At 44.1% G+C, this 27,878-nt stretch overlaps 1 protein-coding gene across 1 annotated transcript; it reads left to right on the forward strand.

The window, feature by feature from the left end:
* Positions 1–500: 500 nt before the first annotated feature.
* Positions 501–27,264, forward strand: LOC149343621 (coiled-coil domain-containing protein 149). The gene is made up of 12 exons (XM_089545979.1): positions 501–766; positions 3,725–3,883; positions 6,520–6,576; positions 9,331–9,435; positions 10,743–10,865; positions 11,713–11,888; positions 12,910–12,982; positions 14,884–14,950; positions 17,331–17,463; positions 19,720–19,805; positions 21,403–21,513; positions 23,331–27,264. The coding sequence occupies exons 1-12, from the start codon at positions 710–712 to the stop codon at positions 23,519–23,521; spliced, it is 1,338 nt and encodes a 445-aa protein (XP_089402105.1). The 5' UTR covers positions 501–709; the 3' UTR covers positions 23,522–27,264.
* The last annotated feature ends 614 nt before the right edge of the window (positions 27,265–27,878 follow it).

The raw sequence follows: 27,878 nt of genomic DNA on the forward strand, positions 1-27,878 counted from the left end.
ACGCTCGTCTGTCTATTGTGACGCAATTCGTGCCCCGGTATCTTTGGTACCTTTCTCCTTTCTTTCTTTTTTTTTTCCGAACTGGTTATTTGTCACGGTTACAATCGTGTATTCATCCGCTATCTCTCCTTTCGCCTTATCACGAAGTGCTTCAGCTAAGGAAAATTTCCAGGCTGCACCCACTGGATACTTTGTTGGGCTAGCACGTGCATGTTAATGGACGGCAGATAACGAGTTATTAAGTCCCGGTGCGGTTAATTCTACCGTGAGAGCTGAATGGCCTTGAAGCTTTCATCCGAGCTGTTGAACCCTGGTTGAACTGTTAAATTTACCGCCTAAAACACCACCAAAAAAAAAAGCGCAGCGTTGCTAGATTAATATAATAAATGGCCTGTTCTAGAGTATCACAAGTACAAAAGTTGTCTTGTGGTGAGCAGAACAATATATAAACAACTTCTTCAAGCAGTTCCGAGTAGCGTTTACGGCGTGCGTAATTAAATTGATAATAGTTTGTATTTTTACTTTAAAAGTTTATAAAAAATTTGTTTAACAGTTTCGGAATCGTGCCATGTTGCCAGGCTACCCACGACAGCTGTATCGCTTGTGTTGCGGTGTTTGCGGTACGCGCGGCTGTAGCTGCTGCCAAGAGAAACCGCGGCCGGCGCTTGTGCTGGGATGCGTCTCTCAACTTTAGGTTAGCACAGCAATAATGTCGTCGTCCAAGTACGCCAAACTCGAGCAGGACTACCAGAAGTTGGTCAGCGAGGTGAGTCGAACTCTTCTCCGGGCATCGCCCGAACGGAGACTCGTCGATTCCGGCGCGCGCATATCCGCTGCTCCAACAGCTGTACGCAGTCACGGCTGGCGCGGCAGGGTGAGCGATCGCCCATCGTCAAACTGCTGTTGTGGGTCGCACAAATATTTCAGTGGGGTTGTCGAAGTTAGCCACTCGATCCGTGCGGTGGTCGCGTTCGGGAACGTGTAACGAACATCTGTTAGCATCTCGCTCATATATAGAACGGATGGGGACATCTGCAGTGGCGATCGATGTGCCGTGCGCTCTGTGCGCAAATGTAAAGGCATCGTTCATGTTACCCAGAATCGCTGAACTTTGCCAGCACTGTGCATGGAGGCCTTCCCAGAGGTCGTATATTAGTTGTGCTGTCAGTTTTATGCGCAGATCTTCGCGGCTATCGAGGGAAAAATCGGCTTACGTGTTGAAGGCCGGCATTGGATAAGAAAAACGGGAACGATCTTGCACCGCGAATTGTCCTGTGTCACACTGACTTGCATTTATACATACCTTGCTTGGTGAGCCGCACGTGGCAAAATGTTGTCACGGCTGAAAAAAAAAAAAAAAGCCGTGTATTGCAGGCAAGCTTACTTTGAGGAGGTCAGCACAAAAAGAAGCCGAAACAAAACACTGAAACAAGTGAGCATTAGTGCGAAGGGGCTTAGGCAGAATTCTTGCATGCAAATTAATCGGTCAGCGTTTTCAGTATTTACTTAACATCGAGATATCATATCAATTAAAGCAAATTTTTGCAAATTGGTCATAATAATGACGCTCTGATGCTTTGTATAAGGGCAATCAGTGGGAAGAGAGTATTGTGAAGTTTGAAGAAACATGAAGTTTATACAGGTGAGCACAGTTTGATTACAAGTATGCACAGCATTTTTCAACCAACATATAATATGCACAGGGGCAAGCAAAATAAATTTCATTTCATTTAAAACCAAACAGTGGAGCTTAAAAGGATCAGCATACACTTGCCCAAAAAATAAAATTTGAGAGAAATGCACTGTGTACACAATAGATCAACTTACTTGCACTGCTGAAAAATTAAAATGCTTAAGAAATCTTTTGCCACATATAACCTTAGAACTGTGATCACAAAATGAACAAGGGAGGGGAAAACCTCAGGTTGCTTGAGCCAACGTTTCGACAAGTGGACTTGTCTTCGTCTTCGTAAATGTGACACATTTATATCCATATGATTTCATTTTAATGGCACAAGGGCAGCTTGGCCGAAGAATGCCATTGCTGACATGCTTTCATTTACACATGTCTCTCAAGGCAATAATACACTATTACTTGCAGCTTTCCTGTTCACTGCGTTAAGCTGGGATTTCCAAAGAAAACAGCGTCATAAATGAATGTCAGAACAATTCTGGTGTGCTGCTGCAATAGTTTCTCTGGAGTTCAGGAGAAGTGAATAGCTGTGGTTTGTCATAAAGGGTGAAAATGATTTCAGACCTAATTGTCTTGTGAACAGCTGAGCTCTTGCTGTACATTTTGCTGTACATTAAAGAACTGCAGGTGATTGATACTAACAAGGAGACCTCCACTATGGCATGCCTCATATAGCTTACAGGGCTGCTTTGGCACACTAAAATCCATTGATCATTATGCCAATTAATCATTCAGTCCAAACCAAAGGGCTGGTGCACTGTATTATCCTGAAGGTGGTGATGAATTGTGTGTGGGTCATATTGACAACAGAAATATAAAGGCCAGAAATGAGGCCACAGGTTAACTACATGCAATCATACATGCGCACATATACAGGGTCTGTTCTGAAAGTAGTAGGTCTGGTTTTTTCCTGGGCGAACGGGCGGACGAGAGGCTGTCTGCGCATGCAGGATAGTTGAAGGGGGATATTGGGAATGCTGGGGAAAATCGGCAGTAGGCTCTCGGCCGTTGAAGAGAGGAGGTCGCTTGTACTGTGAACCCCTGTCGAAACGTCTTGTCATGCAGAATCATCGAGCGTTTACTGGATCAGCAATACGCGATCAAATTTTGAGTAAATCTTGGTAAAACGGGCAAAGAGACTCACAACATGATTAAGGAGGCCTACGGTGACGTGTCCATGGGTAGATCGTTTTTTGAGTAGCACAAGCTTTTCCGAGAAGGTAAGGAAAGAGTGGAGGAAGACGACCGCTCCAGACGCCCTTCGACCAGTAAGACCAATGAAAATGTGTAGCGAGTGAAACATTTACTTAACAATGATGGTAGAATGAGTATCAGAATGATTGCTGATGACTTGAGCATTCCTCAAACCCAAGTTTTTGAGATCGTGACAGAAAACGTATCCATGAGGAAAGCGTGCGCAAAGTTGGTGCCGGGAGTGTTGTCAGAGGAGGAAAAGGCCAACTGGTAGGATCTTCTTCATCATGTGAATGAGGACCCCGATTTTTTGCCCAGCACAAGGCGGCAACGCTGCCTCAGCACCCCTACAGCCTCGACTTGGCCCCACCAGACTTTTTTCTATTCCCGAGAATAAAATCGACGCTCAAGGGGAACATCACGGACCAGTAGAGGTGGTTCAACAGGCCGTGACGAGAGAGCTAAACAACATTCCGGTCCAGGCGTTCCTGGAGGCGTACGAAAACTGTGAAACTCACTGGCCTCAGCGTGTAGGTGCGGAAGGGTGCTACCTTGTAAAATTGTAATCGTTTGTATTATTCTCTTGAATAAATTTTGTTTAAAAAAATGAGTCCTACTACTTTCAGAACAGACCATGTATCTAGATCACTAGAACGAATGATGTTGAAGTTGATTTTGATTGATTGAATTCTTTCACCTTTGTGTTAGAATTTCTTTGGGAGGGGGTGGGTGGGGGGGAGATGAGGTTGGTTAAGGCAATGAGGAGCTCATTATGTTAGCTCGTGATAGGTCATCATTGAGAAGTTTCAGAGGAGGTCTGTTCTGCTGTGCATGCAGATGGGTGTCCTGCGGTGTCGGCTGGAGAGCAAGGCGGAGGCCCTGCTCATCCTCACCCGTGACCTGGAGCAGTGCCAGAGTGAGCGTGACCAGTTCAAGCTCATGGCCGACCAGCTGAGGGAGCGGCACGGCGAGCTGCGTAAGCGCCTCCAGGCATGGGTGCGTGAGTGAGAGCACGCCTTTCTTACACTCTCTCTCTGCTGTCACTCTCAAAAACACACTCATCGTATTATTAAATAACTCGCCTCTGTCTTCCTAAACACTATGTATAGTCCTCTATAGCGTGGATGGTATAGCCATTCTAATTGAAACTGGATATAGTAGGAGGTTTGACAGCTTGGGACAGAAAACATAACTTGCACCAGCGCTTACTCGAATGTCACCATCACTCAACGCAGTGTCACAGCAATAACCTAACCATCTGGTGACTGCGTATCATACCACTATAACATGCAAGGAGGGGACAAGTGTTTAGGTGCACTAGCAAGGTGTAAGGTGACCTTGTGACTGGAAATATTTCTCAGAGAAGATGAGGGCTGTAGTCTTATGTATTGCTCACATCACAAGTGAACAGAACACAGCTCTCTGCTCTGACTGCAGTGGCCTCTGGACATTTAAAAAATCTGGGGCACATTGTGATGGCGAGCATATGCGTCACTGAAACACTCATGCACAAGCAAGATATGCCTCTTTAAGTGGTAGTGGTGGTGGTATACATTTTATTCAATAAAGAGCTTTGTGCCCCCTGGACTGGGAGGGGCCATTAGTATACGGCTTCTACAGCCTTAGAGTTTGCTGTGCCCGATGGACAAGTGTTACGAGGCACTTTGGTCTCAGAAACATGTTCTGTGTACCTCTGGAGTGACCTGTATGTATGTGAGCAGTAGAAATACATGCACGGAGTGCCAGTAATGCACACACAATAGCTTTAGCTTTAGGTTGTTTGTTTCCTCCAGCCTGTCAGGCAGTCTCGCATTGCACTGCTCTCTGCTGTTATGGTGCTTACTCCATCTACAAAATGGCTATGCTTGAGGGGAAGTCTATTTCTAAACAGGGGCAAAGGTTTATTACACTGTGAGATCTCATTTTCGAGAAGCAAGCATAGCTATAGCTTTCCGGTTTTTAAACAGAGCAAGGCAGCCGAATGCTTTCTGGTGTCTTAAAAGAACAACAGTAGTTGTCCCATCCTTCGGCACTGCTGTCATCATTCCTCTGGTGCTACTTTGCATTGGTTGCTATTGACTTGCCCAGTTTGACGCGTTAATAAGCCTATGGTTTGCTTTGTTGATGCCTGCCTTGATTTTTACTCTATTAAAAGTGGTGCTTTCAATTCAAAACCTATGCATGCTACTACTGCATGCATAATGGGGCAAATTTGATGCGAGGTTTAATGTAGTCTTACTCCGTCATAATGCAGCAAATGTAGTAACAGTGTTGGATAAACTATGCACAACATCAAGAATGGTATCAAAATGTATGTATATGTCGCTGATGAGTAGGAATGGCATTTCATAGTCACTACGGTTCACAGAAAAAACCAGCCACGATACCAGAATAGTAAGACTGGAGCCCCTACTTTGAACGATCAGTTTTGCTTCTTGTTTCACCTATTGAGCATGTTAAACTGGGTAAGTTGGAGTGGCTGCATAGTTAGACTTCAGCGCAACCAGGCAGTATGTGTGCAATCGCCTTCCTTTCGTCCTAATCTATTTGCGCTGAAGTCTTACTGTGATGTCTTGTGATCACTTCCACAGACTATTTAAGTCATATTAGAGCTGCATATTTAGCAGTGGGTACTACTTAAAGAACAGTTTGGATCATTTTACTTTGCTTTTCCTATTTGTCCCTCCTTTGCATGGCAGTGACAGTTCACTTGTAACTGTGATAAATGGGAAGCCTGCCCCATATCACGCAAAAAGTTGTCAGCCTTTGAAAATATTCCCATGTTTATGTGTCTTTTAGCCTGGCTTCTTGGAAAAGTCTGAAAACTTTTGCTACCACACATTTCACAGCTGACCACATGTGCAAAACACTAAGGATTGTCTCAGCATATTCTCAAAAGTTAAAAGCTATTTCATTCGTAGAGAGGTGACAAGATCAGAGGACTATACCCACCAAATTTTTGTTCGCATGTTTTCAACTTTCAAATCATGTGTTAGATATTAGCATACATAGATCACCCTATGGTATTCACCTCCAACCGCTAAATGATTTAAAATTGAATTTCTTCTTAACGCTGTTTCAGTTTTGGTTTCATCAACAAAACGGTGGCTGCGGTGACATGTAGTTGGTATTTAGGAAATGTGAGGCATAACTATGTATCAGTGAATATATTGCAGTTCTTTCTTTTGTGCCTCATGTGACCTAAACAACAACTACATGTCACAGCCATGGTTCGGTTGATGAAACTGGAACAGCATCAAAAAGAAATTTCATTATAAATTATTTATTTTCGTCAGCAAATACCGTGCAGTGATCTACATCGAGCATGTCTGATGTCTGATGTTTGATGTGTCATTTCAATGAAAACATGCAAGAAAAAATTTGATGTGTACGGTCCTTTAAGCTTTTGAAATTTGGCGGAGAAATTGCAGTAACCTACAGGTCACCAGCAGGCACAAAGCTCGACTGTTTTTTATAGTGCCTTTTAAATGATCCCCTACAAAGTTAAGCATATTAATGACCCCTGTATTCTATGATCTATCCTGTTTGCACATATCGGCCCTTAGGAGACAGATTGCATTGCAACAGTGTATGGCGCAGGAATTGTATGCCTTGTTTCTAAACTTCTGCAGGGCCCCACAGTGGCGAGTGTGTATGATGCCAGGAACCTCAAAGGCCAAACTGAGAAGGTGAGCCTGTTATGCTAATAACTTTCAACAAGTGTATCGCGAGCTGCTGGATGCAGTCTTTAAAGGGAAGCTGAAACGGTTTTTTGAGAATTCGAGGTTATTCAAGAATTCGAATCTATCAGGCTTCTAGACAAAGCATGCAAATTATTTTTGCACTAGCATTTGAAATGGTGACATAATCGTTGATTAAAACCGCGACGGTGTTTAGGCTTCTCCTCACTACGCTGGAGGAGTGCGAGGAAACTCGGCAGTGACGTCATTGTTGCCGAAATTTCAGATGTCCACTGCTTACGCCTGCATGCTGCTGTGTGTCGTCAGATGGCGCCAAACAATGCATTGTGAGCTTCACCTTCGATGGCGTCGGTTTTCTTCCATGGAATAACCGTTTCTTCGCTGGAAACGTACTGCTGTCATATGTGACGTCATTATCGGGGCCTCTGCCCGTCGCTGTGCACTTCAGAGAAGCTTGAACGCCGCCGACTACTTTATTCGACGATCGCGCCACCATTTCAAATGCTAGAGCAAAACGATTTCGCGGGCTTTACCAGCACATTTCGCACATTTGGCAAACTTAAACTCATTGAATTTGAAAACCGCTTCAGTTGCCCTTTAACAGCAGGTAGCTGCAATTGATCTTGGTTGATTGAGTCTTGAATTTGTGAGTTGCATTTTGGCTAAACACACTGCTATGTCATTGCTTATACAGTGCGCAGTAGGAACTATTCCTTCTTTTATTGCAGAGCAGCTGCAACTGGAAATCATGAAACGTAATGAGATGTCCACATTTTTTCTTTTTGGAATTATTTTAATGCTTTTGTAAAAGCTTGTAACTCTGTCATCTCTGCTAAAGACACGGCTCTTCTCTACTGGGTTTAAAAGTGCCCACTTATCTCTCTTTTCACCCAGAGTTGTAACGTATAGTGGTAAACAAAACAGTAGTCCACATCATGATAATTAGCTGGCTGCGGCAGTCGCATCTTGATAGAGGCGAAATGCTAGACTCTACTGTGTTATGTTAGTGCATGTTAAAGAACCCTACTTGACCGAAATCATCTGGAGCCCTCTGCTGCAGCATCCTTGATATCCTGAGTTGCTTAGTAATGTTAAACCCGGTAATGCGTAAATCAGCCGTGATAATAGGCATGTCTTGTGCACAGTACTTCACCTTTTCACGATTTTGGCTTTAGTTTCCGAAGTTTTGTTCAGATACTTAAAGGTTTATGCCTATTTAATCATGCAGATATTGGTGTGGATTTCACAGTTAACACATAAGACGTGGTCAATAAAACTTTCCATGCAAATCATTTCTTGCTTTTTGTTTAGTTTGCATACTGCCTCTAGCAAAAACTGCTGTGCTGGTGCAACTCAGCCGTCTTTAACAGCCTTACACATCTGCTGTTCTTTGTTTGCCTTAATTTTTTACCCGTTTGAGGTGTGCTGCACAAATCCAGTGATGTCTGCTTTACATGGGCAGTGACGTCTTTGACAGCATTGCCTATAGTAACAAGTGTAGGAAGTTTCAATTCTGTAATCAGTTGCATACAAATGGTGTACAATACCGCAATATGTACTGAATCATGTGACCTAGCTTCAGTTTGTGTGTGCGTGTGTGTGTGTGTGAGAGCGGCAGGGAGGGAGGGGGGAGAGAGGAGAGACAGAGAGAGAGGAAGGGAGGGGAAGCATATCATTGGTGTAGCAATAAATCATGTTAGTAGGAAAACAAGACGAAAACATTTGAATAGTGGCCCATGTTCATCACTTATACATATACTTTTCCTCTCAAAGATCTTCTTGGTAGCCAGAGAGGTGATATCGATAGTGGATGCTAAATGTTTTTTTTTTTTTTTTTCTTTCACTCTCATCTTCTCGCCCAGATTGCGGCTTGTGTCATTACGTTGAATGGCTAGGTGCACTGTTTCAGAGAAGAGTACCTAGCTTGCAAAAGTGGAAGTTCTTCAGTCAGTTGATGCTCGACAGTTGTCTTTTGATCAGTTCATCACATGCCAACATTTCAGTCCATGGGTGTATTGATAATGCCACATTGCCAACACTAGCTGTTGTGAATTGGAATTGCAGAACAGTCTTTGTCAAAAGAGAGTTTGACATGAAATGCACTCCTCAAAAATGATGCTGATTCACCCTGACTGCAACGCCAACTCAAAGGGGATGTGCTCCGGAGTCACAGAATAAACTGCTATTGACAGTGTTCATCCTGGAACTGTACGTATACTGGCTTCATAAAAGTTCTGGTTAACTGTTTTGGGCAAAAAGACAACACAGTCATCAAAGGGTGTAGGTAGCTTGCATAGCTTCTTAATCTTTTGAGGGCAAGACACAAAACTTATGATATCAAATAGAGGAGTTTCCATTGGAGAATAAGATATTTACAGCCTCTTATAGTGTTATTTTTATTCATCTCAATAGATTCAGCTGAACTTTACTAGTAATTCATCTCAAATACTGCACATTGTATACAACATGACAAAAACAATTGCAAAGAATGGCTGTCAGGAACAAATTGCTGTTGCTTTTGCTGTTGCAGTAAGCTTTTAATTTGAAAGGTCAAGCTAACAAAAGTGTGCTATCATGCTTGCACAGTGGTTGTAGCTGTCAAATGCCTGTTATTCTTGAAGGAATAGTGTTTTTTTTTGGCAGGCAAAGAAGTGAAGGGACAGGGAGCACTAGCTAACCGGTCATGACCGGCAATTTTTGCCAATTAACAGAATTAACGCCAACCCTATCCATGTGCTGCAGAGCCTGGCCCAGCTGCTCTGTGACCTGAAGGAGCAGAACCGGCGGCTGCAGTCAGAGAACGAGTCTCTCGCCCAGAAACTCCGGGAGGCCCTTGAAGACGGCAAGGCATGTGACTGCACTTCAGTTGCCACTTAAACTGCTGTCAGACGATGTGCAATATGTGCCATCAGGCAATATGCGTGGTTGCTGTTTACCACTATTTCCGTGTTCCTGTAAAAGCTAAGGCATCCTTGCATGTAACTTGACCTTATCAGCTGTGTGCAGCATGAGCATAGCATAACAGGTACAAAATTGTTGTCATAGCAGCAGTACGCACAAACACTCTCTCAAGCCGTGACATGATTGCTTGCTGATTACACTGGCCTTGTGCTGGCTGGCCATGAACACAGGTATTCACAACTAGCTAGCCGAGCATTTCTATTTTCTGCTTAAAGTTCAGAGTGTTACATGGTAAGGTGTAAAGCTAAACATGATGCTTCTTGGACGCACTGTGGCTTAGGTTTGTAAAGCATGACTGGTCATTACTTCACATATTCAATGGTTGATGCAGCAGGTGCCGTGAAGGAGCTTGATGCAGTGACCTGGCTCTTGTCTGTGCATTTTCGCTACGCTTCTGGTGCTCGGCAGCATACTTTTCAAGGCTTTTCTACAGACCAGACCTTAGTGCCATCTTATTTGTCTGCGTAAAAAATGTTGTCATGTTGTCTTTGTTTAGCGGAGAGTTCCAAACTTTCCCAGTGCGCCATGTGGTATTTTGGAAGCCATCGTAAGTGGTCATAATGTCATGAACATCAAAACATTCACTGAATGCCAACTAACAGTTTTAATATGTTATCACTGGTACTCCCATTATCATGAAAATTGTGTGGCATTGGTGTCTGAAGCCTTGGTTAGCAGGAGGCAGAGTGGAGAGAAGGAAATCCCTTTCTTGATGGTGGGCGAGGAAGCTAAGAACACCATAGTTGCCATTCAGAGTTAAGGGGTGGGGAGAACGGAGAGGGGGTACAGTGTGTCACTCTGGGATTGGTGGATTGAATCGGGGGACTGTACAGTGTCTGATCCAGTGATTAATGGGGCTGGATCGCACCACCCGCTCACACGGTCTGAACCCGTCAGCGGCAGTAGCTGCTTCGTCCAGGGGAAGCACTAATTCTAAAACATATTCTACCGCACGAATCGCATTGATCGTCTGTGAATTTTTATTTAATGTGTGTATTGCACAGCATGACAGCACAGAACTTTGCAGTGCAAGAAGCAGGTTACATCAGCCACATTTCCTTTCTTTGGCCACTGTCTGCGTGCTTACTTACAGTGTTCTCACTGATGACAACAAAAAGGCCCTGCACTCGCAAAAGTTTCGCATGTGGTGCACACAACTGTGCGTGCTTGTGTGCCTCTCTGTGCGCATGCAGCTGTTGCGGGCACAGCTGCAAGAGCAGGGACGCAGCCGCCTCGCAGCAGAGCCCTGTGCCCAGTGCTCCGCCGGGCAGGATCGCCAGGAGCTTGTGCGACACCTGGAGATGCTCCAGTCACGGGTCAGTGCATCGCCACAGCGCGCAAAGGAGTAGTGCCCCTGAGTTCTTTGCCATGGGATGTGGCCCACCATGTTCACGGTAGACAGCAGTGCGATTACTTGGCGTGTTTCTCCACTACATATCCAGCATCGGTTCCCATCCACTTGAAAGGCACTAGCTTTCCTTTCCATGTGTTCCGCTGCATGGCACCTCATTTCATCTTTTTCACAAGGCTATTCTGGGCATTTATGCCTCTCCTCCTCTGCCGTCTCTCAGACTGTGCTGGTTGAAAACAAACTGCCACCTTGCCCCGCACAGCATGCACAGTTAACACTTCAAAGAAATGGACTGTGTCTCAGGCACCCACTTGCATTTGTTTTCAGCCAGTTTTCTCTGTAACGGACGAAGTTTTGCACGATCCTCTAAGGGCGGCACACCTTGTGACAAAGGCTAGTTGTACACTGGGCAGTACAGTGCAGTACCACAGCAGGTGTAATGCGGAGTGTAACTCCAGTAAAAAGTAGACAGCAAAACTGCAGTATGCAAAGGCGAAAGTTGGGCAAGTTGGATAACGTTCATGATGTAACAATAGCGCGCAAGGAACATGAGGGACGGAAAAGAAACGATGCAGACAAGTGTTATGTGTGTCGTTTCCTTTCCACCCTTCGTGTTCCTTGTGCGCTATTGTTACATCATGAGCAAGACTGCAAACTTTTCAACTGTGCACTTCACCACCATAGATGCTGACTGCCCATAAGATTGAACTTGGGAAGTTCTGGTGAATCGGGTGGGTTGCTTGTGGCATTCACAAATTGGTTTGTGTGGCTGTTCGTGCAGCGTGTGTAGCTGTGACGTGTGTCGCTCGCAGTGTTCGATGCTGGAGGGAGACCTGCAGGCAGTGCTGGACGAGAAGGAGGAGCTGGTGCGGGCGGGGGATGCGTACCGCCACAAGGTGGACCGCCTCAACCTGCAGCTGAACCATGCTCTGCGCGGTGGCGGGGACTATGTACCCCTGGATGTCGACGCCCTGCTCATGGAGAACAGGTGGCCTCTCCAGAATAGAAACTGCACGCCTGCCGCTTTGCGAACAACGTACTAACGCCAGACTGGTGAAGCAGGATTTTGCTGTGCAGGAAATATTATTTGCTGCTGCGTGAAAAAGCAGCAAGACTAAACGGGATGAGGAAGCTGTGTAGGCCTGTATTGTCGTGTACTTTCTAGTCGGGGAAGAAACCATGTTCGCACATGGTGTTTGTGAACAAAGGTAAACCGATATGTAATGTGTGCTGCCGCGGTGGCTCAGTGGTTATGGTGCTCAGCTGCTGACCCGAAAGACGGGGGTTCGATCCCGGCCACGGCGGTCGAATTTCTTTGGAGGAGAAATTCTAGAGGCCCGTGAACTGTGCTGTGTCAGTGCACGTTAAAGAACCCCAGGTGGTCGAAATTTCCGGAGCCCTCCACTACGGCGTCTGTCATAGCCTTAGTCGCTTTGGGACGTTAAACCCCATAAACCAAACCAAGCCAAACCTAATGTGTGAGTGGAGCTATATGCTTTGTGAATCACCGGTATACGAGAGAGAGGCTATGCCTCGTGACTTTTCGTATACAGTTTGGCAGGTGGTGTAGTAATAAACGGCCACAGTTGCTTGCTGATGAATTCTATATAGGTTAGGGACACTCTACTACGATATATGTGGTAGCCATTTTGTATTCCAAGCAACAGATGGCGCCACTGGTTTGTGCCCTAAAACTAGTTCGTGAGTCTGGCATCAGCAGAGATTATGGTATTTTCCAACTTTTGACAGAAAACCATCTAGTTACTGAAATGAAACTTAGTATTCGACAACTATACATAAAATGTCATTCCCAAGTGAAACTGGAGCTTAAACTAGCCAGCAAGCTGTCAGGAAAGTGCATACCCGCTCTCGAAAGCAAAGCTACGGAATGGTTAGGGCACCTCTGCATTAATTTCCACTTACTTACGGTCATGCCTCGTAGCTTAGGAAGTGCAGGAGTAAGCTGGTCAAGGCTTCCTCGGTGAAAGCAGCGGGTGTCTTCCACCCAGGTACATGCACGAGCGCCTGCAGCTTGCCCAGGAGGAGAAGGCGCTGCTCACGGCATCACTTAACAAGTTCAAGGTGGGTGTGGGTGGCTGTGTCTGCGCGACGTATAGGAGTCATCTTGCATTTAGCTAAGAAATTCACTTCGTATTGACTCAGCTGTTTCTTTACTGCTTTCTTTTATGTTTAGTCCTAACTTTGTGCTACCCCCTGCTATGTTTGCCCTCTCTCGGAATCCACTCTGTTACCCTTAAGGACCAGCAGTTATCTTGCCTTTCGCACTGTATGCCCTGCCCAAGCCCATTTCTTCCATTTCTTCTTGGGCGGATGAAATTAATAAGTTTGTGGGGATACGGTGGTCGCAACTGGCGAAGGTCAGAGTTAATGGGAGAGACATGGGAGAGGCCTTCGCCCTGTGGTGGGCGTAGTCAGGCTGATGATGATTATGATTATGATGATGATAATGTTAGTCCAATGTTAGGGTGAATCCCTCAAGGTGGAGTAGATTTGTAATAAGGAAGCAGTTACTCATTGGAGCAATTATGCAATTAGAAAGTATTTTAAAACCTAACAAGCTTTCCTCTTTTGCCAAATCAGTGGGGGTGATTGTTCCGTGTAGTGTATTTTTGAGAGCATACATTTCTTGTAGGGATGTGCGAATATCAAATTCTTCGAATACGAATCGAATATGAATACTTGGCTCCGAATATCGAATCGAATATCGAATAATCAAGGACAGACGCATTTAACCACTACAAAACATTTAATTGAGCACCCAAGAACATCGCAGTTCAACTATCGATAATTAAATGCACACAAAAGGTGTGTGTGGCTGCACAAAAAGTATCAGTCTCGAACATTATTCTTAGAAGAGTGGAAATATCAGAGAAGATGGTTGGTACACAGCATTAAGGCTAGCTTGCCATCAGCACGAACGCGCGTTCCTGGGATGAACATAAAAGGTTGTCGTGAAGGAAAACCCGCTGCTCCACATGGTCAGGCAGAAGTAGTTCCCTTCGAGCTGAAACGACTCCTCCAGCCACAGAAAATGCCCTCTCACTTGGCACTGAACTGGCACGTATTGCGAGGTACTTCGTGCGCAGCCCTGACTATACCAGCTTCGCAGGTATAACCACAAAGAAGCTCACCAGCGCAGTCAGCTACGGCATGGCCCTTGGAGGAAGGAATGCGCATTGCTCTGGGCGCCGCCTTGTTGTTATGTCTCTGTCGATAGGGCTTGCGGACCGAAATGAACGCCGATGCTCACAATGAATATTCGGCTAGATACGAATATTCGCGTCGGGTCGAATATTCGAGACAACACGAATACTTGGATTTCGAATCGAATGTGAATACTAAAAATATAATATTTGAATTATATTCGAAAATTTTGAATATTCGCACACCCCTAATTTCTTGTAATGCTGTGGAAGTTTGTCATTAGTAGCTGAACGCAGAGGGCAGTATTTAAACAGTCGGCTTAATTCGTGTCACCTAATTAATCAGGTAGACAATGGAAGAAACAGATGTTGCCAGTGCACCTAACATTCAACAACATTCTCTTCATTTATTTCTCCCGAATGATAGCCTTTCTGAAAATTCCCTTGCATATTGGCCTGGACACCCTGAATTTGCAACGTGCATCCAAAGTAGTTGCAGTCAAGCTGATAAGGTTTTTTTTGTTATTATTTTTCTTAACATTTGTGTTGAGAAGATTATTTCTTAGTCTGATTGGTACCTATTTGCGTGTACATAGTGCCAAGAACAACACTGCATTGCAGGAGCTTAAAAGTCACATATCTGGCAGCCTTTCTATGTTCCCTTACCTTGTGTATATACAATGAGAGGTGAAACATCACTTCATTAAGTCTACGTGGGGATGTAGTTGGTAAAGCACTGATTGACAGGCATTGCTCCTTTCATGCCATTGTTTGAGAAATTCATCTGGATCGACTCATTTCTTGTTCCTGTGGCAACAGAACCTGGCAGAGAAGAACCGTGGTCGTGCGAGCACAGCTACCTTGTCTGGGGTGTCCAGCAAGCAGAGTGAGTGTCCCACTGTGTTCTCCCCTTACTTATTCTGTTACAGAAACAATCTCTTGCTTAGTTAGTGTCCTGAATGTGGCACTGAGCAGATTTTAAAGGGATCACACCTTTTTTAACTTGCTGCAAAGCCTGTTCTCTGTGTTTTAATGCTAGGCAGTGTGGAGCACACTTGGGAAACCCTTTGTCGTCACGTCGCCATTTAAGACCAACGTGCTGCAATGGCTCAGTGGCTCCGACATTCGGCTGCGGATCCCATGCTTGCTGGATCAAAGAAACTGGTGGCCGAATTTTACTTGAGGGGAATGAAAAAAAAAAACAAATAAAAACACACTTGTGTGGTGTGTGATGTCAGCAAACAATAAAGAACCTCAGATGGTCTAAATAGTCTCGGACCCTCCACTATTCCATCATTCATAAATCATGTGTCACTTTTGAGTGTTAAACACAAAATATCATACCATTTAAAACGTCGCTTATGCTTACATATGATGTTTTTTGGGAACTGGCTTGAATACTCTGAAAAAAAAAAAAAAAGGAAGCTGCAGACCACGTTTTTGTTTTGTTTGTGTAAAGTACACATTAATAATTCATTGGACAGATGTGTATATTTTCATATTAAATAACTAATTGTACTACCCAAGAGACTGAAGGTAACCTGTGTGGCGAGCACTGAAGACTGTTTCTGTGCCAAGCATTTTACTTTATAAAGATGTGAAGTTTGAATTGTTATATTCATTGTTTTCTTTCTCTTAAGAGATGGAGTCATGATGGTAATACACGTCAACTTTTAATTTCTCTTGGTAGAGTGGCCTTACCTCATGCTTAAATGCGCACCAATTCCTCTTTACAATCTGGTCCATAACCAGGTTTTGCTGTTAGTGTTTTACTATGCCTTGATGTTAGTGCAGTTTGTTTGACCAACATAGTTTGTGGCTTCTAAATAACTCAAGTGACCTCACACAGGCATTAGTCTGAACAACTTTAGAAAATCAGTTTTATTTTTTGTCTGCCATTACTAAGTGTTTCAAGTCGCTGTCTCTCAAATCGAAGAGTGTACGAGGGAATGAGGTGTAGGGTTTTTAAATGCTGCATGCAAATTAATTTGTTCCATAGATTGCAGTTAATTGAAAAGATGACGGAAGAATTACCTGTGGCATGCAACTGTCATGGTTTTGGTGCACACTGATGGCGTGTTGTCTTTTTTTCTACTTCCTTTCGCTTTATCCACAATATGTAAAAATAAGTTGTTGCTCTTTGCAATCATTTCCTCATTTTGAAGGCCGTCGACTTCTCCTGTGTGCTTACCTAATAACCCCCGTTCTCCTGTTGTCTTGCTGCATTATTCTGTTGCTGAAACCTTGTTGTTCGGCTTGCTGTTCAATTTTCCTGGCAGCCAAGTAAAAAATATAGGGAAAAAAACTATCACTAACGCATCTCCAAACACCATGGCCACTAGTTGTGGTAGCTTGTGCCAGCATACTTGCTTAACCCTTTCAGGCGCTTTGTACACAATTGTGTAGACAGCAAACTCACAGCTTTTCTAAGAGACTATTGCACCTAGCAGTTATTTCATTGTTTGAGTCGAACTGAGCAGCCTTCTTGTCGCAAATACGTTGTTTTTTTTGTGCCATGTAGCGAACGCAGTAGATAATATTTAACGTAACAGTGAGCCAGGTAGCACTTTATCCGCCATTTTTGTGCAGACAGTTTTTGCCGCGACTGAAAACATTGATTGTTTTTGCTCCATTTCGAGCGTAATGAGCATCTTCGAAGCACAAAATGATTCCATGATCCCTAGTGTGCTTACCTGACACAGTAGAACATTTCGATGTTACTATTTCTAACAAGTCTGACACTTTGTACGGAATTCTGCACATTGTTGTAAAAACTTACCTGCTGGTCTTTCACACTGAAAAACTAACAAATTCCCTTTCTTGAGGCCTAAATATACTGCTTAGGCAAAAAAATAATTCATTTCAATCAAAACGAAAAATGGCGCCTGAAAGGGTTAAGTGTCAGTGTGCTGATAACTTGGCTTCAAGTTCATTTTGCCGCCGCGGTGGCTCAGTGGTTATGGTGCTCGGCTGGTGGCCCGAAAGACGCGGGTTCGATCCCGGTCGCAGCAGTTGAATTTCTTTGGAGGAGAAATTCTAGAGGCCCGTGTACTGTGCGATGTCAGTGCACGTTAAAGAACCCCAGGTGGTGGAAATTTCCAGATCCCTTCACTACGGCGTCTCTCATAGCCTGAGTCGCTTTGGGACGTTAAACCCCAATACACCAACCAACCATCAAGTTAATTTTTTTTCACTATAGCAGCGAAATAAAGCAGCTTGTGGTGGAAAGAGTGTGTCGATTGTTCCTTATGTTCACGTCTGTGCAGTCCAGCAGCTGCTCAAGGACAGCTCCCTGGACCTGAGCACAGCGGGTGCTGATATGCGGGGCCTGGTTGCCCTGCTCCTGGAGGCCCTCAACGACCGCACCCTGGCGCTCAGCCACCAGCGCAAGGCCAACAAGTGAGCTCTATATGCCCTTCTTCAGCTGGCATGCCCACTGTTAGCGTTCTCATACTGCTGCTGTTGCTGTGCTGCACCCACCTGAGTGGCTGAGATCTCGGTTGCAGAGTTGTTTCGTTCTTTCAAGAATTGGAAAACAGCGCAACGGAAGACGAGACAAGAGACGGACAAACACCAGCGCTGACTAACAACCAAATGGTTTATTGCTACAGCTGAGGCAGCATATAAATGAAATGGCAGGAGTAAAAACACAAGAAAAAACATGAGAAAAAGATAGCGCACAACCACACAACCTGACTGAAAAAAGGCACATCATTGATTAAGATACGCAGGTTCCTAAGGTAGAAGATATAGAGAACAAATCTCACAGAAACCATTTTGCTTTGCATTGTGTAGAGTGTAAAGATTGCGAAGCACATTTCAACGGACCACTATCATCGCCCATTATAAAGGTGAGACCACGAGGCTCATTTCGGAGGCTTGCCATATTAAAAAGCTAGGTAACACCTGTATCAGCAGCCCATCGATAAAAAATGAAAAATCTTCTATCTAAGGGACTTGCATATCTTAATCAGTGATGTGTCTTTTTTTCAGTCAGGTTGTGTGGTTGTGTGGTATCTTTTTCTCATGTTTTTTCTTGTGTTTTTACTCATGCCATTTCATTTACATGCTGCCTCACCTGTAGCAATAAACTATTTGGTTGTTAGTCAGCACTCGTGTTTGTCCTTCTCTTGTCTCGTCTTCTGTTGCGCTGTTTTTTTCTAATTCTTCAAACATGTACCGACCAGGCAATATTTGCCCTCTTTTGGAATTCTTGTTTCATTCTACCAGTTGCAAAACTGCACTTCAGTTTTCTGCCTTCCGTGGAGAATTCAGAGGAGCAAGGTGGCAAAGGTTGTATGCGTCAGGTCTGCCTCGCAGCTGTGACGTAGTACAGTGCTCTACATCCCCGTCTCGAGCACTAAACTGGTGTGCTCTGGTATGAGCTGGCAGTATTTTTCCATTGCCTCTTGGACTCAGCACGGCTTTCCGAGTCACAAGAAGTTGGTCAGGATTTATGCGATATTGTGCGCACAACAGGATGCTGTTTCAAATGGAGGCTGTACATGCAGTTTAAATGCTACCATTAGCCCTGCATGCTCATCACAACCCTAGAAAGTACACAGCATTAATAGTAGGAAAACAAAACACTAAGGCATTGCTGGCAGCTGTTGAAGCATATGTACATAAAAAACTGACAGCTGTTACTGCTAGGACAAATGCAGAAATGCAAGCGTGGATGTTAAAGACCAAGACTTCATGTCTTAAAGCTGAGTAAGCTAGACACAGTTGGTTGTGATGGTGATGATGGTAATATTTAATTGAAAGAGAAATATTGAAAGTCCTCAAGGGTGGGCTCCTACTTGTCCACGAGTCCACGAGCCTGAGCTTCATGGAGAGCTCTGTCCCTTAGCCATGTTTCCTGTGAGGTGGATAGAAACTCACTCAGTGAACAGTTTCACTCTGTGCATCCTTCACTTGTTGTCCCCTTTGTGATGAATGTTGCTATTTGTCCATAACATTTTAACGCATTTAAAAAGCCGTTTGTAAAAGCATATCACTTGTACTTCTGCAGTATGCGGGGTGTTGTGTAGAGTGCCACATGACTCACCGGCAGAACTTCTTTTCATTTTGGTGATGCATAGGTGGACGTAAGCTACTGCTCAAAAATAACTTGTGCATGTTCGATTTAAAAAAAATTTTTCTCTGTTTTGGACATAAGTGGGTGGTGTAGGATGTCAGGCTCACACCTGTTAAGAACGACTAGTCTGTGGGCTTTCTCACGTAGTTTTTGCGGCAAGCAGTGCTTGAGTACATCCACAATTATGCATTTTCTGTAGCATAAACTGCACAGCAGTGAATAACATTGTTCTGCTTCCCAGGCACATAGCGAGAAATTTTTTTTTTGTACTGGGAGAGCGGGGGGGGGGGGGGGTAATCTCGGCCCCCCCCCCCTTGGATACGTGCCTGCTGCTTCCTATTCAGATCATCTTTTTTTTTTCACATTCATAGGGGAGATGCCATCAAAGTACTGAATGAAGTACTCTGATTACTGTGGTACCTTTCTAACTTGGTTGGGAGGAGCAGCATTTAAATGGCTGATTGACAGTCATGCTAGACGTGTGCCTACACTTCTTTTTTAAAGCTAGTGTAGCTTAACTTTATCTCCACGGCCAAGAATGGTGCTCATTTTTGCCTTGTCTGCCTTGATTGCAGAATGCTGGGCAAGCGTGTCACAGAGCTTGAGAACAGGCTCAAGTGTGATGGCACCTGGAGAGTCAACATGCCCCTCTCGGCCACTGGTGAGCGCTCATTGCACGTGCGTTTTGTGGGAGTGAAAATGGCAGACATGCAAGGGAAGAAAATGTGGACACTGTGGATGGAGGGACTGGCGTTTGAGTTTTTAGTAACTGTTGCAAGCAAAGAAACTGATCCAAAATTTTTCAGACATTCTAACCACTCCCAAAAGACCTTGAAAGGACTCCAAAGGGACAGTGTAGTGCACCACAAGGTGAAAGCTAGGAAATATGCTTTGCTTTCCTTTTTTTTTTCTGCACAGACAGACATAACCAGATTCATGATAAATGTTTGGTAGCACTACCTTGCTCTGCCATTCTGTGCAGTGATGCTAACAGTTGGACTCTGCTCCTGACCGCCATTGCATAAGCAGATTGCCTCTTTTGGTGTGGTTTCCAGTTTTGCTGTTTCTAGTTTCCAACGAAATGTAACAAGAAAACTTTACAAAGTGTAGCACACTAAATTGCAGTACTTTAATGGCAGCTAAGGACACTGTTAATCTATTTTTGGTGTTGAGTGTCAGAACTCTCGATAGATTTTTATGAGCAGGAAACCGGTGTAAAGTGAATAATTTCTGGGTACGTGAGAAAACTATAGACATAGTAAAGGAAAACTGTGGTTGTTGCAGCAATATACTTTGATTTGAGCTAGTTGGTTGTAGCATGACATGTTTACGCAAAAGGTGTACTGGCGCTAAAAAACGGAGACAAAACACACAACAAGACAGGACTGGCGCCATGTTGTTACTCATTTGAAGGAATCTGCTTTTAACATAAAAATATGAATGTGCAGTGAAAATATATGCAAGTGCACCTTCCAAGCAGAAGTTCTGATTGCAGAAATAGGCCACTGTTGCAGTGGTTTGAGCATCCGCCTCGCATGCAGGAGGTGCGGGGTTCGATCCCGAGTGCCGCCGGGTGCCCATCGGTGATACAATGGGTGCAATGTTTCCCCTGGCCTGGTGCTCGGCTTATTCAGGCTGAAATGCTTGGGAAATGGGTCTTTGACCCACCCACCTTGAGTATAAGAAACAACCTTGTGCCATGGCAATCTTTGGCCTCAGATGCCCTTGAGCCATAGATTAGGCAAGTTTTGTTGCACCCAATTTCACATTTGTTTTTGGCCTGTAATGTGTCATGCAACTTGCTTGCCGGGTACACTTTTTCACGTGGATGATTGCTTCATCCAGCATGGATGATTGCTTCATCCATGCAACAAACAACATCCAAACAACACAGTAATAGAACACAGAACAGTTATAGAACAAGAACAGTAATAGTAAAAAAGTTAGAAAGTTAACTATTAGCATACCAGCCAGCTAATTAGCACGTCTTAGCTGTATTCTGATGTACTACACTGCTGACAATGATATGAAAGCGCTCTTCTAGCTCAAGAAGCCTATTTTTAAAAACTGTGGAAAGCCTAAGGTGAAATATCCTGTATACAGAATCTTATACATGAGGTAAAACTGCTTCTGGCATCTGTAGTCATAGTCACGGGCCTCTTTCCTTTGCGTTAGTAGTTTTCTCTGTGTAATGAATCAGGTTGCTAATCGTGTAGATGTTTACTGACCCTTTGTTTTTCCCTTTTCCGCCATCTAAGATTCCGCAAAATTAACCAATGGGAGCAAGGGGAGCTGCATTTTGGAAGATGTTGGCTCATTATCCAGCAGTTCCTTGGAGTCTTCCACATCCAAAGCAGCACCAGAAAAAGGTCCGTTTTGCAATCTGCCTCATCCACCTATGCACCATGTGCAGAAGAAAATTGGTATTTGAACATTGTGCCTTCCTTGGGCCATGTGTTCCAGCAGCAACTTTTGTGTTGAATAGCTCCAGTTAGCTTGTATGACAATGAGGTCAGCCTAAGGTGCTCTTGTGTGAACATGTCGTGCTGTGCATGATTTCTTACATTGAGCAAACTTTTAGTGTGTGGAATCTGCTTGGAAGCATGTACAAAGTACAGAGTTGAAGCTGAAGCTCAGTGCACTGGAAACAGTCATGTGCATCAGTGTGTGCAGGTTTTGTGTCAAGAGATGTCTTAGTAGTCATACGTGTGATTTTGCTAGCAGATGACAGATGCGCAGTTGTGACTAATGACTGCTCAAAGAGGACACACACTCATTTTCACACATTCTTCCTTCAAGCGGAGCCATGCATGCTTGTCAAATGGTAATGTAACTTGACTTCATTGGTTTTATTAACAGCTGAATGGGATCCAAACATCTTAAAACTGGTGCAGTTATATCAGACCGCAGTGCTCTTGTGGTGTTGTTATAATCTGTCTTTGCTGTGTTACTATAGATTTTTGCCACGCATTTGTTTTTAACAGTTGTGGCCTTGCTTTCTTTACTGCTTGTTCATAGCGAATTCTCTCGGAACCCTGTTCTGTTACTAGCACTGTTTAGCAGTTCTGAGCTAAATTTAGGCATTGATGTTGTCCTTGGTGAAACAAGGCTAAAGCCAGGGACATGAGCACTGCATGCTGCTTAGCACTCAACACAATGTGTGCAGTCTAGCAGGCAGCATTAAGCATGGCAGTTCAAGACTGTGCTGTTCTTTGACCCTGCAATGATTTTCTGGTCATATTCAAATGCAACAAATCTGTAAAGGTAGTCTTTGTGAATATTCTAGTCAAATTTGAAAGCTCAGTGTGGCATGTGTTGGACGCCATCTTTGATGCAGAAGCGATGATTGCAGGAGAGAGAAACGAAGGAGGGAGTGGAGAAGGGAAGGGGAGATCTAGGGAAGTTTGAGGGACTTTAGATATGTTTTCTTTCTCATGCATCAGCGTGCACGAGTTGCGGAGGGAGAGGAGAAGCATATAATTTTTAATCGCTGATATATCTTTGGTGTTAATGAAGCTAGCTTAAAAAATTTTCTGGTGAGGTTGCAAGGGACGGAATACTGATTGCTCATGCTCCAAACTCAATAAATATGTTGTGGCCTCTTTAGGCCTTGCTTGTTTAATTAGCACTTCTTTTCAGTGCCAGCAGAGCAGCACATACTTGGCTCATCTGTTCATCACGTTCATGAGCGATGCTAGCTGTTAGCTGAAGGTGCTGACGTGCTCTTCAGAGTACTGGCATTCTGTTTTTCCTCCTGCATTGAGGCAGTATGAGGTATTATAACTAGTAAAATAAACTAACACAGCATGAGCTTGACCACTTCAGCTTGACTTGTTACTGAAGTGGTTCTAGTAACTCCTCATCTGCTTTTCATGATTTACATTGTAGTTCCGCACATTGTTCATGAAAAATGGGTCTTGAGCACTTGCACAAATTTTTATGAGGTGCCAAAGAACTCTGGTATGTTTTCACCATGTGCGCGTTTCGGTGCCTTTTTCGTGTTGGCAGCAGGGTTTTTTTCCAAAAAGAAGAGTAAACATGGACAGTTCAGCATATGATCTCCTTTTTAGGTCCAGTATGCTTTTGTTTCTTTGTTCCTTTTTGTTTGTGTGACCTGCTGCACTCACTGCATTGTTATCCCCACCCTCCTCTCCCCCTTTCTCTATTACAATGTCCCCTTCTGCAGAGGTTCGCCGTTCTGTGATTTCTCGCGAGAACTCACGGGATGAGGACGACTGCGTGGCCGGAGAGGAGGACCTTCCCCCTGAGTTGCAGCGGCTACTCTCGGCTGCCATGAAGGAGCTCAGCTCACCTCAGCACCGGCCGCCTCCACTGCCCCCCAAGGAAGTAGCCGCAGCAGCTGACCTTGCCTGCTGACACAGGGCGCCCCCTGGCAATGGCGCTGTTGCACTTCGTCGCCAGCCCAACGTGTGAAACACACGCACAGGGGTGTCTGCATGTCTTGTGGTGGTTATAGATGCAGCCTACAGGGTGAGCTACAGTTTGCAAGACAGCCTGTGCAGGGACCTTTGGAGGTGCTTTCTCTGTGTCGCCACTTCTGAAGGCATGTTAACTGAAAAATAAGGCAGTTTTGGTGCACTGTTCTTTGAATAATATTCCATGTAGATGCGTGGTTTGGGTGCTATGACCATTCCAGTGCAGTGCTGTTGGCAGAGTTGTTTATTATTCAACACGCTCTTATTAATTTGAATGCGAAAGAACAATATATGGTTTGAGTCTGCAGCAGTATGTCTTACTGAACTTCACACAGCTTATGAACTTCTTAGCTTCATTGCACAGCGGAAGATGCTTGTGCACCACACAGGTTACCGCATGGACATCAGTGTGGCCATAACCTTGGCTGAGCATGAACATGAGGTAGTGCACAGGTATTATGTATGATAATTGAAGCTCTTCCATCAGAGTAATGGCCTTTAAATGGCCTTTAAATGGGATCAAGAGCTTTGGAGTCGTATAGGCTAGTGAATGACAATTGCAGGCTGCCGAGCACTTGTTTGTAGGAGCGACATACCTGGCTGGCCTTGCATTCTGATAGGGATGTCTGCTCAAAGTGGTCTAGCAAGAAATGTTCATGTTACCTACAAATCAATGTGGTTAACTGGACCCATGTTTTGAAGTCTGTTGACCCTCAGCACTTCTTGGTGAATGTACAAGGTTATCTAACAAATGGTGGAAGTCACCTGTTAGGTATGGCTGTGATGTAACAGCATAGGTAATGACAGGATTCCGAGACTGGCCATAAGTAGCTACTGCTTTAAGTAGCATTTTGCCTGCATGACAGCCATGCTGACTGCATGCATGCAACCATAAGCTACAGGTGTCCAGAGGGATACGTAAGCGATGCTGTGGTGAGCTGCAAATGCTCTACTACTTCATACTAGGTGACTTGCACATGAATTCAGCACACTGCCAGTTGTTTAATGTTGGCTTGTTAACTCACCGATCACTGCAGATCACCTCAGATCACTGGGCGGTGGTTGTGGTCATGAACTATTTTGCAAATCTCAGACATCACAATGAAGCGCTGCTTCATTTCAGTAGTCCCTTGCCTCTGGTAAAGCTATGAAGCGTTTAGAGGCAAGATTCTAATGCTGCAGATTGTAGCTCCAATATAAAAGTCTCCTCCTTGACTGTAGAATCATGATGTGTACTAGTCAAATTTAGAGAAGCGTTGATGGGCTTTGTGTTTGCAAACAGGACAACATTTTATGAGATATAAATAATTTTTCTAGGAAATTTATTCATTCAAGATCATAACATCTTTAACGTGCACTGACATTAAGGAACCCCAGGTGGTCGAACATTCGGGAGCCCTTCATTACGGCATTTCTCATAGTCTGAGTCGGTTTGAGACGTTAAACCCCATAAAACATCTATTTACAGCCGCATACCACCGTTCATTGCTCTCAATGCGTGCCGCGTGACTGGCGATCATGGCGCTGGCGATGTAAATGTCACGCACCGATCCTCAGCGCTCGCGGCATTTGCAATAGAGAGTTATAGCAGAGCTCATTCCTCTAACGTAAGCCGCCATGACTTTTACTTTTGGACGATATCAATTTAGGGTGATTCGAATATTTTTCGCGATCTCGTGAGGTTCATATCATCGAGATTCTGCTGTAACAAGCATACAGGTGCTGTCTCCTGTCATTTTACGAGAGGGATAAAGGGCTGCTCACAAGTGTGGACAGTATCCTTAACAGTGGCCATAATGCTGGCCTGTGTTGGTGCAGACATTGACCGCCTGACTGTTATTTGAGCCCCAGTATCTTTCAAGGCAGTGTTGAGAACATTCATATCACCTTCCACATAAAACCTGACTGGCTGTCCAGTTGAAAAGGCTTTTATTTTTCCTTTTTCTATTTGGCAAATAATGCATTTAATAGTGACCTTGCCATTTGATGCAGTGCTTTTTATGGGGTACTGTTTACTGCAGTGTTAGGTATGGACTTTCTGGCTTTTCTCCTGCCATCTGATCTAGTTGCATCTCGACAGAGTGTGTACGCCAAATAACGTCTCCAGCTGCCAATTTTGTCTCCATCATAGAACAGTAAGGCATGAGTGAAATGTTGATTCCTTCGTGAATGTTCAAGGTAAAAGCCCGTGCACGATCTGGCGTGAGTAGATACTTATTAGCAGAGGCGTACACAATTAAGAATTGCAGCCAAGCAGTGATGACTTTATTATGATCAGAAAGATGCTTCTAAGAAAGGTGGCTGTGGAACTGACTAACAGTGTTGTTAATTGCCATGTCAGGGTTGGGCTTTGGTTATCACACATTGTGGCGCTGCTGAGGAGACAGTCGTGGCAACAGTGCCCTGTGCAACTTCAAACTCTAAAGCTGGATGTTGCACCTCTTTCCTTGCATATGTAAAAATGTTCCGAATGCCGAGTAACTTGAATCGAGCTCTACGGCTGCAACCTTTAATCATGCTTAAGAGCGTATTGCATGGAAATGGCCGTCAGTTCAGCTAACTCGCTTTTGATGGGTCCAAGAATATAAAATGCTGACATGGACTTGACTGTGTACTCTTAGCTCAAGGCACACGAAGTGTAATGTGCATATGGGCAAACATACAGGCTGATCTGATCTGAGCTTAGGTGGTGAATTGTGCATGTTTGTACGGCATATCTGGATTAATACAATGCAAAAAAAAAAAAAAAGAAAACGGATAGGCTAAGTTTGCTCGTGCTTGTGTAGGCTATCCATCCTGTGTGCTGTCCTTTTTATACTGTGCTCAGCAAGATGCTTAGGCATGCATATGCCTCTCCAGAAGGTAGTAAGGGGGGGGGGGGGGGGTAAAGTTAGGAGGGGGCAATGTTCATGGTAGCACCTGTTTGTCTTCTGGATAACAAGGAACAAAGGGGAACAAGTTTTGGACCCCATCTCTCATCCCTATTAGGGAGTTCAATGTCCCCCTTGCGCCCTTTTTTGCATGTCTATGGCCCTGACATGTTGTACCAGAATGCCCAGCACATGCTTGTCTAGTCTATATGTGCTTCTCTAGTCTCTTCATGCTTGTCTAGTTTACATGAACTTGACACATTGAGTGCACAAAACCTGCTAACCTTGACATATGGTTCTGCAGTAGGGATGTTCCAGTTTATTACTGTGCATGAATGATCTCACAATGTGATACCTGTGTCATACCACTTTGTCATTACTTTAGCTGAGCAGCAAGTTTTATTTCAGTGCTGTGAATGAAGTTTCTAAGTCAGCAGTGAGATAAGCATGTTTCTAGTAGGTAAGCGCCAGTCATCGGCATACACACTGCTTGGTGCTGCTGCCAATGCTAATTGTTGCGAATAGCATATCATTTACATATAGTATGAGTACAGGTTGGCTGCTGTACACTACTGAAAGCCAAGCTGTGTGATGGCTCGCTAAACTAAAATGAAATGGAACTGTTGCTATCTGGCAATGACAGTGTGGTTATGACCTTGTAATTACTTGCTTAAAAAAGTTTATGCATTTTCATTTGTCTAGTCTTTTGTTTGAGATGTACTCTTTGCCAATTAAGAATCTGGTCTCCCTGCTGTATGCATAAATGAGAGACATCAAAGCTGTCTTCTCTGAATAAACTATTTCTTTTGTATTAGGTGTGACTATGGCTTCTTAAAATGGATAAGATTGGTGTCATTAGTGTTCAGATTGATGCATGCTGGCATATGCTAGAACTTCTGTAAATCTGTTGCCCACGATAATCTATTGCCCAGGATATATTCTGGGTGAAGCTAAATGGCATAGTAATCTTTACTTGTGCAGACAGTTGAGTATCAAGGGTGTCATTTTCTTGTGCAGGTGTTTGGGGATGAGATCTTGGAGGGAGTGTCTCATGGCTGTTGAGAATATATAACTGTCTACTTGTCTTGAGCTAATGCCATAACACGATGTTGTGCCCATGAGCAACAAATGGTCAGATGTCCGGTCTGGGTTCCTTTCCTCATCCTTCAGAACGTGTCATGAGAAATAAAAAGATTGTGTCTCAAACTACAAGAATTGAGCACCGCGCTATCAATGAAACGAGGATTTATAATTTTAATTTGGCATTGAAAATCGCTTAAAAAGCCATCTTGCTGCGAAACCTGCCATTACCACAGTAGTCCACCACGTGACCACACCTCGGTAAAACTTTCAGGAGTGTTCGTCATTTTTTATTGTAGTTTACACTCTCTCCAGTGCGCCATTCAATGAGAAGGAAAGCTCGCTTCG

The sequence above is a fragment of the Amblyomma mixtum genome, chromosome 5, assembly GCF_055824585.1.
Source record: "Amblyomma mixtum isolate Tamu chromosome 5, ASM5582458v1, whole genome shotgun sequence".
Taxonomy (NCBI): Eukaryota; Metazoa; Arthropoda; class Arachnida; order Ixodida; family Ixodidae; genus Amblyomma; species Amblyomma mixtum.

Excerpts from the sequence above, each read along its gene's own strand:
- LOC149343621 (XM_089545979.1), top strand. The coding sequence starts at position 710 with ATGTCGTCGTCCAAGTACGCCAAACTCGAGCAGGACTACCAGAAGTTG. Across the intron at positions 6,577-9,330 it reads TCAAAGGCCAAACTGAGAAG|AGCCTGGCCCAGCTGCTCTG; the intron begins GTGAGCCTGTTA and ends CATGTGCTGCAG. Across the intron at positions 12,983-14,883 it reads CATCACTTAACAAGTTCAAG|AACCTGGCAGAGAAGAACCG; the intron begins GTGGGTGTGGGT and ends CTGTGGCAACAG.